The sequence below is a fragment of the Prionailurus viverrinus genome, chromosome A1 (assembly GCF_022837055.1).
Source record: "Prionailurus viverrinus isolate Anna chromosome A1, UM_Priviv_1.0, whole genome shotgun sequence".
NCBI lineage: Eukaryota > Metazoa > Chordata > Mammalia > Carnivora > Felidae > Prionailurus > Prionailurus viverrinus.
The window spans coordinates 205,635,086-205,653,537 of NC_062561.1; the positions used below are offsets into that span (position 1 = coordinate 205,635,086).

Sequence of the window (18,452 nt, forward strand, 5' to 3'; positions counted from 1 at the left end):
TATTTATTTTTAGAGAGAGAGAGAGAGAATGAGAGAGAGAGAGAGAGAGAGAGAGAGAATGAGAATGAGTAGGGGAGAGGTAGAGAGAGGGAGACAGAATCCAAAGCAGGCTCCAGGCTCCAGGCTCTGAGCTATCAGCACAGAGCCTGACACCAGGCTCAAACCCATGAAGCGTGAGATATGACCTGAGCCGAAGTCAGACGCTTAACCAAATGAGCCACTCAGGCGTCCCTTCTCTCTCATTCTTTGTGTGTGTGTGTGTTTTACATCTCTCTCTGTAAGAGAGAGAATCTTAATATCAAATATTCTTTAGAAAACCATATATATAAACCAATACATGGCTCTCCATTTTCATTCTCTCTAGATAGTAAAACACAAACAAAACTTTTAAGAGCTTTCTTATACAATATGTAAGCATCGAATGTGTGGAAACATTGGACTGCTGACAAAATACTCCCCATCTCTCTTTGTCTCCTCAACTCAGCGTATCTTCATTGACTTCTCAGAAGTCAGATGGCCCAGTCCTGATACTGATGATGGCATGCTGTGTATGCAGAGCGGCACTGTGAAGATATCATCATTAGATGGGCATGCATACCTTTGTCTGCCGAGATCGCAGCTTGAATTTACAGTACATTTTTTGTGTAAAGTAAGCCAGAAGCCAGACTCATCTATAGTATTGTCAGAAAAGAAGATTCAAGCCAGAAAGGACAAACTAGATGAAACAGCAGGCAAAATCTGTACATACGGAAGTTTATCAAGACAGAGACTGAAGAATAAAGAAAACGAACTTTACTATCAGACCATGAAATCCAAGGAACCTTTAGAGAAAAAGAGCTGTGTAAATGGAGCCGAAGGGAGTGGCGAGCCACCTCTGCCTGGTACAAAACACACGTGTGTATACACGTGGGTGAAACAATGCTGGCCTGTGGCCTCCTGTCCAGAGGAATGGAAATATCCCTTGTCTTTAGCACTGCATTTGCATGATAAAATCAGCAGTGTGTCTAGAATTGATGCGGCCATCACCCAGAATAAAACTTTGACTTCTGATATTTCAGAGGAAAGAGGAAAAGAGGTTTCTGTTCTTCCCAGGGCCCTGTTACTCAGCTGTCCTGTCCCACACCTGCACAGGTAATGGAAGAACAGCTTATTTGTCATAAAGCCCTTGTCAGAGCCAGTCTTTATCTAATGATATTTTTTCTTTTGTAATCATCTGCTACCATTCATAAGGAAAGTTCACTCGGTGAGCCAAAACTTTGCTAATAACCGATAGTAAAGAATTTCCCTAGCCAATTGTGTTCCTTATGTGTCTTACTCTGTGTCCACGCATTGAGTGGTTATGGAAGGCTGACTATACGCTATATACTTTGTTAAGCACAGAGACTATAGAGATGTCTAAGCTATAGTCCCTGCTTTTTAGGAGCTTGGACTCTATTAAGGTCACTGTCACTGACAAGATGGTTAAAGTGTGATAAGTAGTGGCACAGAGCTCTGGCAGTGAGCACAGAGAAGCCTCAGCTGCACCCAGTGGAGCCCGTTACCTTGTAGCTGGAGCATGGTTCCGACCCGCAGATGAGCATGGGTTCTTTCTTTCGTACCTAGTCTCAGAGGCCACCCCTGTCTTTGGTTAGCTGACTATAAATCTATTTATTGAAATTTTTTGAAAAAAGGAGTAAACGTGGAGAAGCCTCTGAACACCAGATATAAACCTTTTCTTTCCCTAAGAGGTGAATAAACTAATGGTTACAGATTTGTAACATGAACTTCCATAAGTAGTAGAGTAATAATGGTAATAGCTAACACAAAGCGCTTACGTGCAGGGCACAGCTCTACTGTAGCTATTTGATTCTCATAGTAGCTCCATGAGGAAAACACTGTCATTGCCCCATTTTGTTGAGGAATCTGAGACACAGGAAGGTGAAATAATCTGAGCAGGGTCACGTAGCTAGTGCTTGTAGAATTGGGGTTTGAGCCCAGGTAGTCTCCCAATACGTATTTGTTATTTAAATACGTATTTTAAATATGATTTTTCAGGCTGGTCATGATTATTTGGTTAAAATTGAAAGTTCTAGTATTATAAGTACACACTGAAAGAGATTTAGGCTTCTAAATTAACAATTTTCAGTAACTTGCCACTAACTTTGGATTAAAATCCATTATCTTTAAACATGGCTTAACAGGCCTTCCATTTTCTGGTCTCTTCCTACGTCTATGATCCTCACCACGTTTGCCCTTGCTTTTTCTACTCTTGCTAAACTGGACTTTTTACAGTCTCTAGAATGCCTGTTCAAGCTTGGTTTCACCATTGCACCTACTCTTTCCTCTGCGAGGAGCACTCCTTTATCTTTCTCAGTTCGCTGACTTGTGCACGTCTTCTGGTCCCAGCACAAGCCTTTCTTCCTTAGGGTGGTTATCCCCAAATTCCTAGACAGGATTAGGTTCTTCTACGTGTCCATAGCATCCAGTAATTCTCTTTTCTTTGTGTTTAGTGTTTACTACTTAACATCCCTGCTTGATAGGAATCTTCCCTGAGGGCAGTGACCATGTCTGCTTTTTTGGGTGTTATATCTGCAGTGTGCATAGCATAGATACTGCAGGAAATATTTGTTGTTTGGATCCTTAATTTATGTAATTGTGCTGAGATTGAATAAGAAGATTGTTAAAAATACTGAAGGAAAAAAATCCATGGAAAAATAAGATTAGTTTTCAGTTCCTTCATACACTTTTATATTAATTTTTACTTTTCTTGGATCTAAAAAGTTAAGCCAGAAATAAATGTTACAGTTGCCCTATGTGGTTGATTTCTAAAGGTAATTTTGTTGAGCAACCAGAATTAATAGCTTGTGTTTTGTCCTTCACAGGTGGAATTTTTGTGATTCACTTTCACAAGGACAGTTTGATGAAGAATATTCCTATCCTGAACTAGTGAAAGTAGTTTGGTACAAAGGTGTAACTTATCGGTAAGGCACCAGTGTTGGAAGTATTTAGTGATGTCTGAGGAGATGGGACTAGCCTTGCAGACAAACTCCCACAAAAGGACACAGTTTGGCAAGGGCCATCATTCTTATGTTTGGTCCTACGTTTTATAGGTCTTAAAACTTAGTTTTATTAGTGCACACAGGAGTCTTGTGACTAATTCACATTAACCATATTCACAAGATTTTTGTGACAACTCCAGAGCCAGTGAGGCTTAGTTTTGCTACTGAATGAAATACTTAGGTCAGTTATTTAGGATACCCCTTCCAAGCATCGGGGGATCTAGTTGTCTAGTCACATCAAAATGTTGCCTATTGAGCATGGAATTAGAGAAGATTAGAGGCTCCTCTGTGTCTGCACTATTCCATTGAATTATCCCTACCCCACCACAAAGTACACCTCTCTAGTGACTAGAATACTAATGTTGGCTAGATTTAGGGTTTTACTTCTATAAATAATGCTAGAATAGCATTGTAAGATTTTGTTCTTAGGGCTTTCCTTTTCTTGCATGAAAGCCCATCCTCTTCTGACAATATATTCTTCATATATTTCTCAGTAAAAACTGACTTGCCTGAAGTTTTGTACATTATATATACCCAGTACCTTGATTATACTTGGCTACTTCAAATATGATTAGTCACCTTCTCTTAGGGACGGCTCCTTTTACACATGGCTAATCTCATTCATCAGGTATAGATTCGACTAGTTTGATTATTAAAGAATTATCTTATTTTCAAGCTCTGGTGTTGTCATATTTAACTCCTTTGCAATGGGCATTTCTTTGGTGACTACTATATGCCAGCTACTATGATTGGCAGAAGGGACACCAGGATGGTAAGATGCCTGACCTCCAGAAACTAGGCTTAGCTGTTGAAATAGATACATTAACTGATTCTGTGTGTTCTGTTTATTTTTTGCAAAAAATTTAATTTAGCCAGTTGGGTGCAAAGTATGAAATTATCTGTTTTGCTGGATAGGCAGAATTCCATATAGTACTTTGCTTTATTATTTTTTCTTTTTTGATTGTTCTCATTTATGTTTTAATCTTAATTAGAAAAAAAAATTAATGATTACTTTTCTTCCTTAGACTTACCCATAAAAATGTGAACTCAATAGAGATTTATCCTGGAGATGGCTCTGTTTTCAAATCTGAGGGAGCTTATTTTGGGAGCTATTTTACTTATTATTCCATTCAGGAAGGATCAGAAGAGGTAAGCTGACAATGAGTTTTCAGCTCAAGAAGGCTTTTGTATATAGCTCTTTCTAAATAATTCTGAACATACATAGGAAATTTGATCTTTATATAATATTGCTTGCCTACTACTATGCAGTCTGGAGAGTTAATACAACGTTACTGCCAGCTGTGGCACAGTGATTACTAACTACCTTATGTTTATTGCATTCTCCTCCTGTATTCTGCCAGTCATTTGCCTAAGTAATTTCCATTTATTTTTTTTTTAAGATTTTATTTTTAAGTAATATCTACACCCAAGGTGGGGCTTGCACTTACATCCCCGAGATCAAGAGTTGCACACTATACTGACTGATCCAGCCAGGTGCCCCAATTTGTGTTTAAATCAGAAGTTAAATTTAAATTTCTTATGTCACAGAATTCATCAATACTAAAACCAGTAGCATATCTTTGAATTAATATATGCACATTAAAAGCACATTCTTTTTTCCCCACCATGTAATTATTTGCATGTTTAAAATACCTTTTAACTCCTGAATCTTTATATACAAGTAGAAAGTTGAACAAGGGTATTCTCTGTTGTTGAAATAGTGAAATATAACGATATATTTAATATATCAGGCCGAAATGTAATCATATGTATATATTGTCAATAGTCTAAATTTGCTTGTTCCCAGTCTGACATTTGACATCCACCCTTATGTATGGATCACCATGGTATCACATGGCTTTGCTTTGTAGAATGGAACATAATATATATGTTTTCTTTTTATATTACAGTGTGGAATTTTGAGTGATAAATTGTTTATCACTTGTTCCATCTGTACTTCCCACTGCTCCCTCCACTCCCTATTTATTTTTAAGTAAATCCCAAATATCTGCATTCATTAAAATTTTAGAATGAATATTTCATTCATTTTATATATATGTGTGTGGGGGGGTATGTATGTGTGTGTGTGTACACACACACATACATACAAACATACATGTATGCAGATTCCCCACTGGGTCCATTTGCAAGAAAGTATTCATTTATTCAATCAATACATCTTAACTGAACCTTCCTAGGCAGGCACTCTGTCAAGCACTGGGTGAAGACAAAGAACTCCTTCCCTCAAGGGTTCAAAGTTTAGTAGTCAGTCAGACAGGCCAAGAAGCACATGAAATGAAAGCATGACCACTGCTGTGTGTGCGTGCGTGTGCGTGTGTGTGTGTGTGTGTGTGTGTGTGTGTGTGTGTAGTACATGAGATCATCAAGTAAACAAGCAAATAGAGGGGTGTGTGCAGTTACACTGCTGACTGCTGTGTACTGAGAGTTTGAAAAAGTACAGGATAAATACTGTACATCTTCCTGGAGCTTCAGCTTTACTCAGAGGTGTCAGGGGGAGGGATGATAATTTTCATACTGAAGCAAACATATCATGGAGGAGAACATGAGCTTTGGGATAAAACAGGACTTCCAGATGACCTGTGCCTTTGTGGTAGACTGCTGAGGGCTTCACTCTCAGACCTCTGTCCACTTGAGTAAGAGATTTAGAAACAATTGGCTGTCTTTTCGGGATAGAATTATTTGCTTCTTACTTTAACCCATGCTCTAAAAATAAATTCCAGATGGGTTAAAGGGCTAAATGTAAGAAACCAAAGTTTATCATTGTTAGAAGAAAATCTAGAAGAACAATGTTTATAATCTTGGGGGAGGGAAGGTCTTCTTAAATACAGTACAAAACACCAGAAGGCACAAAATAAAAGTTTGGTAACCTTGGTAAACTTACGTTAAATTTTAAATATTTAAGTTTTGTTAAATTAGATAAAGCCAAAAAGTCAAAGGTCTGGACAAAACTATTCTGTACTATAAATCAGTAATAAAAAACCAAAAAAAATAAAAACCTCTCATAGAAAAATGAATAAGCAATAAGAATGGTTAAGCCATAGAAAAGGCAATATAAATAACTTATAATATTTGGAAACCTGTCCAACTTTACTGCTTGCATCAAAGAAATGAAAATTAAAATAACAACAACATAACATTTTTCACTCATCAAATTATCGAAAGGTTGTTAATATCTATTGCTGGCAAGGGTGCGGGGAAAAGGGTGCTTTCGTAGTACTGGGTTGGAGTGTAAATTGATTTAGCCTTCGTGAAGGACAGTTTGATAATATCAAGTTAAATTGGCTAAAAATTCTGCCTCTAGGTATCTATCATAGAAGAATATTAACACATATATATACAAAGAAATACAGCCAAGGATATGGAGTGTGGCATTGTTTGTAGGCGCGAAACACTAGAACCAATCTAAATGTTCCTCAGTAGAGAGATGGTGAAATGAGAGATGGTCAGATTACAGGGTGCTTGTGTGGTGGCTTAAAAGAATGAGGAAGACATAGATGCATAGAGGGATGGAAAGATCTTCAAGGCACTGTGAAAAAAGAAAGTTGCAGAAGAACATGTACAACAATATCTTCTGTGTAAAAAACAAAAACAAACCCCAAACCCAAATATGTTACTGTGTAATACACATGTAAATGCACAGGGAAAGATTTGGGCAGGTAAAAACCAAACTGAAGCAGTTACTTTTGGGCGGGAGGAGCAGGGAGTGTGGGATTTTGTGAGGGAGGAAAAGTAGGGAGGGACTTAAATGTTGTATTTTCCTAACTTTCTTTTTTTCCAAAAACATAAAATAGTAATGTACTGTTACTTGCATAATTAAAATTCTAAGTAGGAAAGATTGTCAAGGGCTCATGATGTAAGTGCTCTCATAGAGATAAGAATGTGGTGCTTTGGGACCACATAAGGGGAGGGGCACCTGACCCAATTTTGGAGAAAAGTCAACTGCAGGAAGACATGGCTGAGCTAGGAGATTTTCTTTTCCTTTCCTTTTTAAGTAATATCTACATCCTGTGTGGGTTTCAGACTCACAACCCTGAGATCAAGAGTCAGATGCTATATCGACTAAGCCAGTCAGGTGTCCCTAGGACCTATACTTTTAAAGGAGTTATACAAAAGAGGGATGAAGGTTGGAGGAATATATAACTGAGGGAACTACTTGTCCAACTCTTTGCATGTTTGGCTTCCTATCATTAAAATTTCTATTTAAATGTCATCTCCTGGGGCACCTGGGTGGCTCAGTCGGTTAAGAGTCCGACTTTAGCTCAGGTTACGATCTCACAGTTCGTGAGTTCGAGCCCTGCATCGGGCTCTGTGCTGACAGCTTAGAGCCTGGAGCCTGCTTCAAATTCTACGTCTCCCTCTCTCTCTGCTCCTCCCCTGCTCATGCTCTGTCTCTCCTTCAAAAATAAATAAAAACATTAAAAATAAATAAGTAAATACATGTCATCTCCCAACTATCCAAATTAAAGGAGCTACCTTTGACACTATCATGATACCCTCCTCTTTTCTTCTTCATAGCAATTAGTGCTATGTGACATTTTCTTACTGATCAATGTTTGTTTGCTAACCCACTCTAGAAGTAAGCACTGTCTTGTTCAACGCAGTATTATTGCTAGAGCATAGAACAGGTAGATAAACTCACCTAACTGGAGGCTAGAGCCTGGGGCAAGGATGGAGTGTTGAAGGAAAAGAAAATGCTATAGATAGAGAATGCTGTAAAGAGAGTATTGAGGGGAATTTCCAGGGAAGAGACTAAACCACTAAGTTGAGCCAGCTCATAAATGGGGCATGAGAAACCATACTGCTTTTGCACAAGTGCTGAAGGATTAAAATACGGAAGTGACATCATATTTTTGTTAGGTCATTTCAGAGGAAGATAAACTGGAGTGGGAAAGAGATAGTAGACCAGTTAGAGGACATTGATAGCAGTTCAGGGAAGAAAGTATGAGGAACCAGGCAGTGGTAATGAGAATGAAAAGCTAGGAATGGACACGAATATTAAGGAAACAGAACTGATGACTGACTGGATATTGGGGATGAGGAAGGAGTTGAAAATGTTGGCAAATTGTTGAATAAATCAATGAGTGGTGGTGCCAGGCTCTGTGTTAAACCAAAATTTTATCAAATCTAAATTGTTTTGATGATGGTTGCTTTTGATCTTACCAGGAGGTGTCAATAAAACATTTAAATTCTGTTATATCTCAAACTCACCTACCTGAAAGTAAGATACTCTTAAGATGCATCCAGATTTCAGAGAGGCTAAATTAGGAAAACTGAGTATCTTAGAATTGAAATAGGGTAGTGGAAAAGACAAGAACTCTCAAGGAACTCAGTATCCAATGAAGAAAGATGTAAATAGTTAAAATGCATTAGTTTGAGTGCCTATCATGTACTAAGGCACATTGCTAACAAATGCTAGGGATTCAGACAGAGGTCAGAATAACAGATACAGCCCCTACCTTCATGAAGCCCCATTCTAGCAGGGAAGACAGACACTTAATAAAAAAAACTATGAAATTGAAATTATGATGAAAACCAAAAAGCAAGAGTGGTGGGTGCGGTGCTTGTGGACGTAAGTAGGGGATTTCACCTATTCTGGGTAATGGCTTCCTGAGAGCAAAGAAACGCAGGAGTTAGACAAAGGAAGATGATGGAGGAGAGAACTGAGATCCAGGTAGAGAGAACACACCACAGGTAGATCTGAAGTGTAGAAGGAGAAAATGCAGATTTTGAAATGAAGGTAGTTCCATTTTTGACACGTTGAAGTTGAGATGTCTTTGTGATATTCAGTGGAGAAGCCTCAGAGAGATTTAGATATTCAAGTCTATAGTCCAGGATAAAAGAGGAGGGACTATTTTTTGGGTAACTACTCTATACTGAATTCTGGCCTGGGTGCTTTATATATGTGTTACATCATTAATGCTCAAAACAATCTAGATGGTAGGTAGTATCCCCATTTCACAGGTTATAGGCACTGAGGTTTACAAAAAGTTGCATAAACCTGTCCGTCATTATAGTTAGTAAGAGGCACCTATGATTTGAATCCAGCTTTGTCTTCAAAGCCTGTCTTCTCTCACTGATGGTAAAGTATATATGGGGACTATGTTCTCTTGTGGTTCAAATTAGATCAGTACAAGCCCTCAAGCCTTAAAGGCTTAAAAAAAAAAAAAAGTCTGAGAAAGGATACTCAAAAGGAATAACAAAAAAATTTTTTTTAATTCAGAAAGCTGAGCTTGTAAATAATGTTGTCTTCTATAAACTGTAGTGATAGTTCTTCCATTAATAAAATATGGAAAAATTGTGTATTTGTTCAATTAAAATTGTGTTTTTGTTTTTTAAAGTTTGTTTATTTTGAGAGAGCGAGAGCAGGGAAGGGGCAGAGAGATAGAGAGAGGGAGAGAGAATCCCAACCAGGCTTTGCACTATCAGCACAGAGCTTAACATGGGGCTCAAATTCATGAAATGTGAGATCATGACCTGAGCCAAAATCAAGAGTTAGACACTTAACCTACTGAGCCACCTAGACGCCCCTGTTTTTGTTTTGATCTAAAGGGGAAAGGGGGCTTATAAGTTTTCTGCTAATGTGTAGGAAAATTAGTTCTGTTGCTATATTAATTTAAATATAGCCAAAACTTAAATTGGACAGTATGTTATAGGGTATTAGAATCTAACTTTTGTAACTATCCATAAGGAATGCTAGACTTAAAAAAAATGGGACAATGGAAAAGCATAAAATACCTTTAAAAATATTATGGGCTTTTGGTTAAGTTAAAATAACTGCTTGCCTTGTCACAATGTAAATACATATTTCAAGAAAAAATAATAATGGCCAACATTTATTATTGAGATATTTTAAATTAATTTTCAGAAAGAAGAGAAAACTTATTCAGTAAATAACCTTCCTCCTGATAGACCAGGAAGTCTGTTCTCTGTGTGTTCTCTAATTAAACAGGCAACCAGGTAAGTTTTTCACATTCACCTGACTGAAGTGTTGTGTCTGAGAACCCTGATACATTTTCTAGTGGTTAGGGTAAGAGTAAGAAATGGTAGGTACAGTGGAAATATGTGTCTTTGGTAAAGTCTGTCAGCTTTTCTGGTCTCTTCATCCACAAAATAAGGTAATCACATCATTGTAAGAGTACTTCTGGCTTTGAAATTTAAAGTTAAATGTGGAGAAGCATCCATATATAGCAAGCATGCACAGTTAGGAAGTAAGTGCCTTTTTTCTGGGTGAGTGCATCCTTATGGTGTCTTGGAATCAAGTTAAGGATTTGATGATACATTTAAAATTTTCATATACTTTATTATCCTCAGAGTAATAAAGATTCTGAGAGTATACAGAAGATGAAGTGCAGTTCAGTTCTTCGGTTAATATGTTTTTTTAAAAATTCTAATTAATCTGTGGCAGTCAGAAGCATGAAAGTGTATTCCTGAATTAAATTATTAATTTTTGCAAACTTATGTCTAAGCAACTTCCAAAGTAGATTTGAAGGAACAGAATTGGTAATTTGATTTTTTATGGATAGTTGATTCACCTCCCCAGCACTCTTAGACTACACTAAACCTTTCAGGTGCTGTGAAACCATCACCTCCTAGAAAGGAGCACCTGAAAATTGTCTCCATTTGGAGTCATTTCATTACTAAAAATGAGAGGAGTAACCTATGTAAGATTAACACAAAGGGAAGCAATCACCTTCTAGGGGATTAAAGACTTCTGGAAGAAAGGAGTTCCAAATGTATTTTAGTGGAAATGAATTACTTGCCTAACATGTTGTATAGCAGTAAGAATGCATTGCTAGAATTGGAAAATGTGATTATTTGCAAATGTTTAAGCAATATTTTTCATGTTCACAGAATTCTTCAGCACTGTGCGAAGACAAGGCTTTCTTTAAGCCATAACTATCGTATATGCTGCTGGAAAATGGTATCTTAAAATTATTATTATTTATTTATTTATTATTTTTGAGAGAGAGAGAGTGTACATACGCAAATGCACACGGGGGAGGGGCAGAGAGAGAGGAGACAGAAGGTCCAAAGCGGGATCTGCACTGATAGCAGAAAGCCCTATGCAGGGCTCGAACTCACAAACCGCGAGATCACGAACTGAGCTGAAGTCGGACATTTACCTGACTGAGCCACCCAGGTGCTCCAAAATTATTTTTATTTATTTATTTATTTATTTGTTTGTTTGTTTGTTTATTTATTTTTGAGAGAGAGAGCACTCATGTGAGTGGGAGAGAGTTATAGGGAGAGGGAGACAGAATCTCAGGTTCTACACCCACCGCAGGAGCCCAGCGCCAGGCTAGGTCTCATGTCCTTGAGACCATGACCTGAGCTGCAATCAAGAGTCAGATGCTCAACCAGCTGAGCTACTCAGGAATCCCCCTCCCCCTTTTTATTTTTAATTTTTTTTAATGTTTATTTATTTTTGAGACAGACAGATCGTGAGTGGTAGAGGGGCAGGGAGAGAGAGAGGGAGACACAATCTGAAGCAGGCTCCAGGCTCTGAGCTGTCAGCACAGAGCCCAATGTGGGGCTTGAACTCACAAACTGCAAGATCATGACCTGAGCTGAAGACGGATACTTAACTGACTGAGCCACCCAAGCATCCCTATTAAAATTATTTTAAAAGCAAGATTTTTAAAATAGTTTTATTGTTTACATACATACCTCTAAGTTCATGTTACTTTCATTGAAGTCATGTGAGAAATTCTTTGTAACATTAATATTGGTTTATTCAGAAAAATATCCACTTACTAGATAAACACTGCAAAATCTGGTTCTTATGTTATACTTTGCCTATAATTTGTTTTGTTTCTTTTTTCTCAGTGGAGGGGGAAAGGCAGGGAAATTGATAAGATTTGAAGTATGTCAAAATGTGGTTATTATAAACTATGATAGTACAGTATTCTACTCTATTTCTATAACTGTAAAAGTAATTTCTTTAACGTGGACTTAAAGGAAATGATTCTCAAACTTTGAATTCTTGTATCTGTACTAATTTAATTATAAACCTATGTGTTGCTGTACTTCCTAAGTTTTGTCTGTGTTCTAAAATTCAGAACATGGACTTTTCAAAGACTAGAACTTAATCTGCTTGTAATAGACTAATTTGGCTATCCACTTCTGGAAAAGTTAAGACATATATAAGGATTCTACAATATTCAACTTCTGAATAAAGTTGCCTCAGAGTTTATTAATCATTTAAGTCTTATCAATGGATAACTCTCTTTCCTGCTGTTTTTGTTTACTTGGTTTTAGGTACCTGGGATAAATGATAGCAATATACTGCCTTTACTTTTGAGAGAATCGCTCATACCCAGCGTGGGAAGATTTCTTGCATACTCTGATGACAAAGTACATGCTCTCTTTTTAAATGGCATTACTCTAACCCTAAATTGGGATTTCAGCTCTTTTACTGAAAAGAGACAGGTAAGTATATTTCATACTTAAATCTACTTTTTTATTGTTTCTATCAGTGGAAATAGAACAAAGAAAATCAAGTACCACACTATCTCAATTTTATTTTTTGAGATATAAAATCTGTCAAGAGGCTTTAGTGATCTCATTGGATTTCCTAGCAAAAATCAGAAAGGTGTGACAAATAATCATTTTTATAAAGGCAACTGATTATATAGAGAAGGACCAGAGTGGTGGTTAAACAATACCCATAATCCATGTAAAATATAATTTTTAAATTAGTCAAAATAAAGTTTTAATGATTCATCTACATATTTTTTAAATTGATAATGTAAAAGAGGCTTTTGTTTTGAGTTCTGTCTCAGTTTTAGAATGATAAAACTTGTTTTTCCCTCTTTTCTGCTTAAGGCAAATCAAGGTCTCAACTTAGCTTGGTGTAAGTTAACTTTTCCTGATGGGCAAGATCAGTTAATTCAGATTGAACACCCTGGACCATATGAAAGGTACTGAAAAGCAGTTTTAAAAACTATTTTTATGATGGTAAACAGTTTTTTGACAGAGGGGAAGCATATAAACCTATTTAAATGTTATATTTTTAGTTTTTTCAGGTAGATATTGTGCATGTATCATTTCAACAGGTTTCAGAGTTTACAGAAGTATTGGCATCTTGCATAACTAAATAAATCAGATCAGCTTTAATCATTTCCATTTGTATTCAAGTGGTTTTTCAAAATGAGTATTTTTGATACACTTGTCTTGCTGTGGAAGTTGGACTGTGGTCAGCTGTGTTAACTGATTAACTAATTAATCCCCTAACGTTTTGAAATAAGGTTTGCACAAATAACTAAAGTTATGTATATTTCTGTGACATGGAATAAAATTAATTCAGTGATGCTTTTTCTTAAGATGGAGAAGATTCTTAAGATCCATTTTTATGAACATGCTTTTCTCTTTTGGTTTTATGTAATTTGTTGTAATCAGTCTACTTGTGATGTTCTCGGCATGTTAGTGATTTTATTTGAGAATGTTCATGAAAGAATTACTTTTTTACCTCATGAATTTATTTTCCTGTTGGGATTTATTGCATTTGGTGTAAATGCTCCAACATTCATTGCTAGTTTGAATAATTTGCCTCAAAAATACAGAGCATCTGGGTGGCTCAGTCAGGTAGAGGGCTGACTCTTGATCTCGGTTCAGGTCATGCCTGATCTCACAGTTTGTGAGATTGAGCCCTGCATTGGGCTGTGCACTGATGGCATGGAGCCTGCTTCGGGTCCTTTCTCTCCCCGTCTCTCTCTGCCCTTTCCCCACTCATATTCTTCTCTCTCTCTCTCTCTCTCTCTCTCTCTCTCTCTCAACATAAATAAATAAATAAATAAATAAATAAATAAATAGGAAAAAATGCAGTGTCTTTGACAAACATTACTATTTGTTTCAGGCCGTCACTTGAGATCATTTGTTTTATTGAACTTGATACTTGTTTTGTATATTGAATGAATTATATATAATTATACATTTGTGTATATGTGTAGGAATTAATGGGTGTGTTCTGGTTTAAATTTTAGAAAGCAAATGCTCACTTAGTCTTAATGTGTAAAGGCATTTTCATTATAAAACATAATGAAATTTATTTCACTTTGGAGAATTTAGACATTTGAATTTGAATTTTGAATGAAATCCAAGTATCACTTTGTTCTGATTCTTAAAGCCTGTCTTTTTGGGGGCACCTGGGTGGCTCAGGCTGTTAAGCATCCGGCTCTTGATTTCAGCTCAGGTCATGATCTCATGGTTGGTGAGATCAAGCCCTGTGTTGGGCTCTGTGCTGACAGTGCAAAGCCTGCTTGGGATTATTTCTCTTTCTCTCTCTCTCTCTGCCCCGTCCCTGCTCATGTTCTCTCTCTCTCTCAAAAATAAATTAATTTTAAAAAAGAACTTATCGAAATATCTTTACTAATCATGAATATGAGTAAATCATTTTATTCTTGATGAATAATGAAAACTTAACTTTTCCATTTGCTTTGAAAAAGACTCAAAAAATTTACCAGTAAATGCCTCACTTTGGAATTTTTTTCTTTATAATTTTCCCCCAAACTGTCTTAATGATTTTTCCTTTTTAAAAAATGTTTTTAAAAATACTATACAACTTCATTTTTCAAATATTTATTCTAATGTTTTCAATCTAGATATGTGACAGCAGTCATATCATGGTGCAGAAGCCTGACCCAGACTAATCAGAGAGAGATGCCCACACATTCTTCATCTTCTATTCTTGAAGAAAATTGGTATTTATATTTCTTTTAAACTTTATCTGTGTAAAAGAGTCACAAAAATTAAAAATGTCAAATGGTAAGCTCTGAGACTCTTTTCTGATAGCTTAAGCTTGAAAATAATTTATCTTTAATCAGATATCCAATTTATTACATTACATCGTATTTTATTTTATCTGAAGTTCAGAAAACTGCATTGAAAACTTCTTACCAAAATGGGTGATTCTTTTAATATGATAAATTCATCCTGAAAACTTCATGGAAAAATTTAAAGGAGAATTTTTAAAATTTTAGTAATATTAAAAGAAGTAAAATGTTGACTAACTTTCAGAAAAAGTTGATTTTGAAATCATTTTTATCATATTAATTACCTCCCCCAAATCAACTGGCAAATCAACAAATAAAGTATTTTAGTCCATCCTATGTGCCCTTCAGTGTGCAAGGGGACTAGAACTGGGCTTCAAAGGAATATTTAGGGAAATGAATAAGATATTTTAGGGAGGGAGCAAGGGTAGAGGTAAAAAGTATATTTTGTCCTGTGGAGACAGTGAAAAAATGTTTTTATGGAGCAGATGCTATCTGTTAGGGTGTATTGTGGGTTTTGAAGAATAAGAATAGATCTTGTGATCAATAGAAAAGCTCACACTTGATGGAATTACGAGTTCCTAGGTGGAAAAAATGACAGGAAGAAAGGCCCTTAGGAAGGTTAGTATCACTGAGAGCATACTCTGAATATACAGGTATCCTCTACTTTTTGGAAGTTTGCACTATGCCACTTCACTTACATGAAAGACCTACATCAGCATGTCCCCATTTTTCTACAGCCATACCACCCTGGATGTGCCTGATCTTGTCTGACCTCGAAAGCTAAGCAGTGTTGGGCCTGGTTAGTACTTGGGAGTATGTTCCTGTCTTTGCTAACCAAAAAAAATTCGAGAAGTATTTTCACTTTCAAGGAAAAAGGCAAAAAGTGAAAATAACATTCTGCATTTGTTTAGCAGCGAGCTCTTACACGGAGGCAGCTTGCACCCCCAGCAGGGAGCATGGTAGCTCTGAGCTCCTTACCTGAGAACTACACTCAGCATCTCAGCTTCAGTCTGCCATAGCTTTGAACTGTGTCTGTGAGCCTTTGTGCTTTATCCCAGTTTATTTTGTGCATCCATTAGCAAGATGGATCCTTAGGTGTCAGAAAAAGCCTTAAGAGAGGTTATGTTTTGGGTGTGGGAATGATCAAAACATTTTCCATAAAAATGAATGGCAATTGTTTTTTCACTTTGTGCCATTTAAGTTTATGAAAGTTTTCATAGAACACTCTACCATTGGATAGTGGAAGAAACCTGTATTGGAAAAGAGGGGTACCAGGAACAATTTAGGAAGCTTTAAAGTGGTTTGTAAGGTGTCTTAGCATAGCATGGTGAAAAAATACAAACATTAAGCCTAATTCTCAACACCTTTTCCTAAGTTAGAGAAAGAGGTCGAAATCAAGTCAGTAGATGTTATTTGAATATGTTAGGTATCCTAAGGGTTCAGCTTTCCAGATCCTCCATTCTTCAGCTACAGTCTGTTTGGGAGCAGAAAAATTGCCCGAGTAGCTAGCAAAAAACATAGTGGGATGAAAGGGAAATTATGTATGACGATAAAATTGGTCACTTCATTGCTCAGCTGACAAAGTTTGTAAGATGCTAGCCTTTTTACATGAAGACTTTGAAAAGGATAACTGTAAAGACAACTAAAAAGTGAGGGCATGAGAGAAGTGCATATTGGTGAGAGCAGCCATGGGTGGAAGCAAAAAGGAGCAGCAGAAAGACAAAGGAATTGAGGAAGAGTAGGGAGAGGAGACGCAGTCCAGTTGCAGTCGCTTACAATAGCTCCATTTCCCTTGCAAAGCCTAACACATCTCCACTCTGATTTGTTTTCTTGTCAGAGAAGGGTTGAAGGAAGAGAAATGACTGCACAATCAATAGCTACCTAAATTGTATTTCAGTATTTTTTTTCCCAGCTCACCTTCTATTATTAATTTACTGATTCAACTTCTTAATAGGGATGCTAGTCAAAAATAGTACAGAAGAGAGTTCATAAGAAGTTGGGTCGTCATATGAGCAACAGCACTAAAGGTAGTTTGTATTGTTGCTTACAGCCAGAAAAATGTTGTATGTGGAAAAAAAAGATGTTTTTCAGTGATGAATAATCAGCAGGCCTTGGAATAAGTCATATCGAAGTCTTTACCACAGATGCTTAAAATGTTGAAAGATCTCTTTCATCCTTCATCCATAGACTAGAGTACAACGAAAGAGTACAAATTGACAAGGAGGTGAATACATTCCACTGTAGTAAGGCCAGTAAAGCAGACAAGTTCCATGAACTGTGAAGACTTTTCTAGTGACTTGAATAGAGAGATGTTTTAGATATTAAAGTCTTCATTAATTTTACAGTGAGCTAGTTAAGTTACACTATTTTCTAGTTGTGTGCCACTGCTCACATTTCATTCTAGCTTAATGAGGAAAAAGAGAAAGGATACACATGTCAGAGATTCTGCCCTCTACCCATTACCATTTGTCCCAGTGTCTGTTTCTGTGGAACATGGTAAGAGTTAATGTTCATAATCTTAACCCTTCTATTCAAGGAGAAGAGAATATTTAATATACTGTGTTTAAGAAAACAATGAAATGAGTAAGTAGTCTATCCCAGAAGAAACTTAATAGAAAATACTTATATTTTGACACCTAATTCAACTGTAAAAACTTGGCCCCCCCAAAACCATCTGTTTCTGAAGGGTTCCATATAAATGAGGCCTTACTTATATGTGCAAAGTACAGAAGAAAAAGAAAAAAAATCCTTTCTCCTGAAAAAGACAATCTAGGTATGAAAATCAGAAGGTTAAAGAGTTCAAGAGATTACAATGAGTATATGATTAGTTAACAGTGCTATAAAAATTCAAGGAAGGAGAGAACACTTCTTTCAGAGAAGTGATAGGATTTTAGTAGGTTTTTAACTTTGACTAAACTTGGAGGAGGAAAGAAGAGGGTATACCAGGTGAGTATTAAAAAAGTTGCAGCAGGCGGGATCTGTGGGTAGATAGGTGGACAGAGGAGTGGGGCCTGGAACTCCATCAGGATATGGCAGAGGGAGAGAAGAGTAGGAAAGAGCTTTCCAACAGAAAGCCCCGATTTTAGATGTGATATCTAGATTTTCATTCCAGTTTGTTTTTGTCTTTTCTTGTTTAGATATCAATCTTTAAAAAAAATTTTTTTTAATGTTTTTTTTTGAGAGAGAGAGCAAGCGAGCATGGGGGAAGGGGCAGAGAGAGAGGGAGACACAAAATTGAGGCAGGCTTCAGGCTCTGAGCTGTCAGCACGGAGCCCGATGTGGGGGCTTGAACTCATGAACTATGAGATCATGACCTGAGCCTAACCGACAGAGCTACCCAGGCACCCCTCGATTACCAATCTTTTAAATTCTTGCATTTCAGTAAGAAAGCTACCTTTTTATGGATGTTATACAGTTTATTGACCTAATATTTGCAAATGATCTGTTTGGGCAGATAAAATTATGTAATAGTGCAGTTTCATATGAGAATTTTTTTTTCTTTTTACTTCCTTTTTTTTTTTAACTTTATAATGTCTCTCAAGTTATGGCCATGTACCTTGTGCCACTGAATTTCCAGAGTGTAGCATTTGTTTTTTATTGTACTTCAAATAGAAAAAATAGT

At 36.7% G+C, this 18,452-nt stretch overlaps 1 protein-coding gene across 2 annotated transcripts in view; it reads left to right on the forward strand.

Annotated features, from left to right (window-relative positions):
- Positions 1-18,452, forward strand: part of CA1H5orf34 (chromosome A1 C5orf34 homolog) — a 31,645-nt gene that overhangs the window by 7,953 nt on the left and 5,240 nt on the right. For both annotated transcript variants that reach the window (XM_047849972.1, XM_047849966.1), the window contains exons 4-11: positions 485-1,131; positions 2,862-2,960; positions 4,064-4,187; positions 9,925-10,016; positions 10,911-10,980; positions 12,318-12,488; positions 12,885-12,979; positions 14,660-14,758. In XM_047849972.1, the coding sequence (XP_047705928.1) occupies positions 485-1,131; positions 2,862-2,960; positions 4,064-4,187; positions 9,925-10,016; positions 10,911-10,980; positions 12,318-12,488; positions 12,885-12,979; positions 14,660-14,758 (1,397 nt within the window). The remainder of the gene's footprint in view (positions 1-484; positions 1,132-2,861; positions 2,961-4,063; positions 4,188-9,924; positions 10,017-10,910; positions 10,981-12,317; positions 12,489-12,884; positions 12,980-14,659; positions 14,759-18,452) is intronic.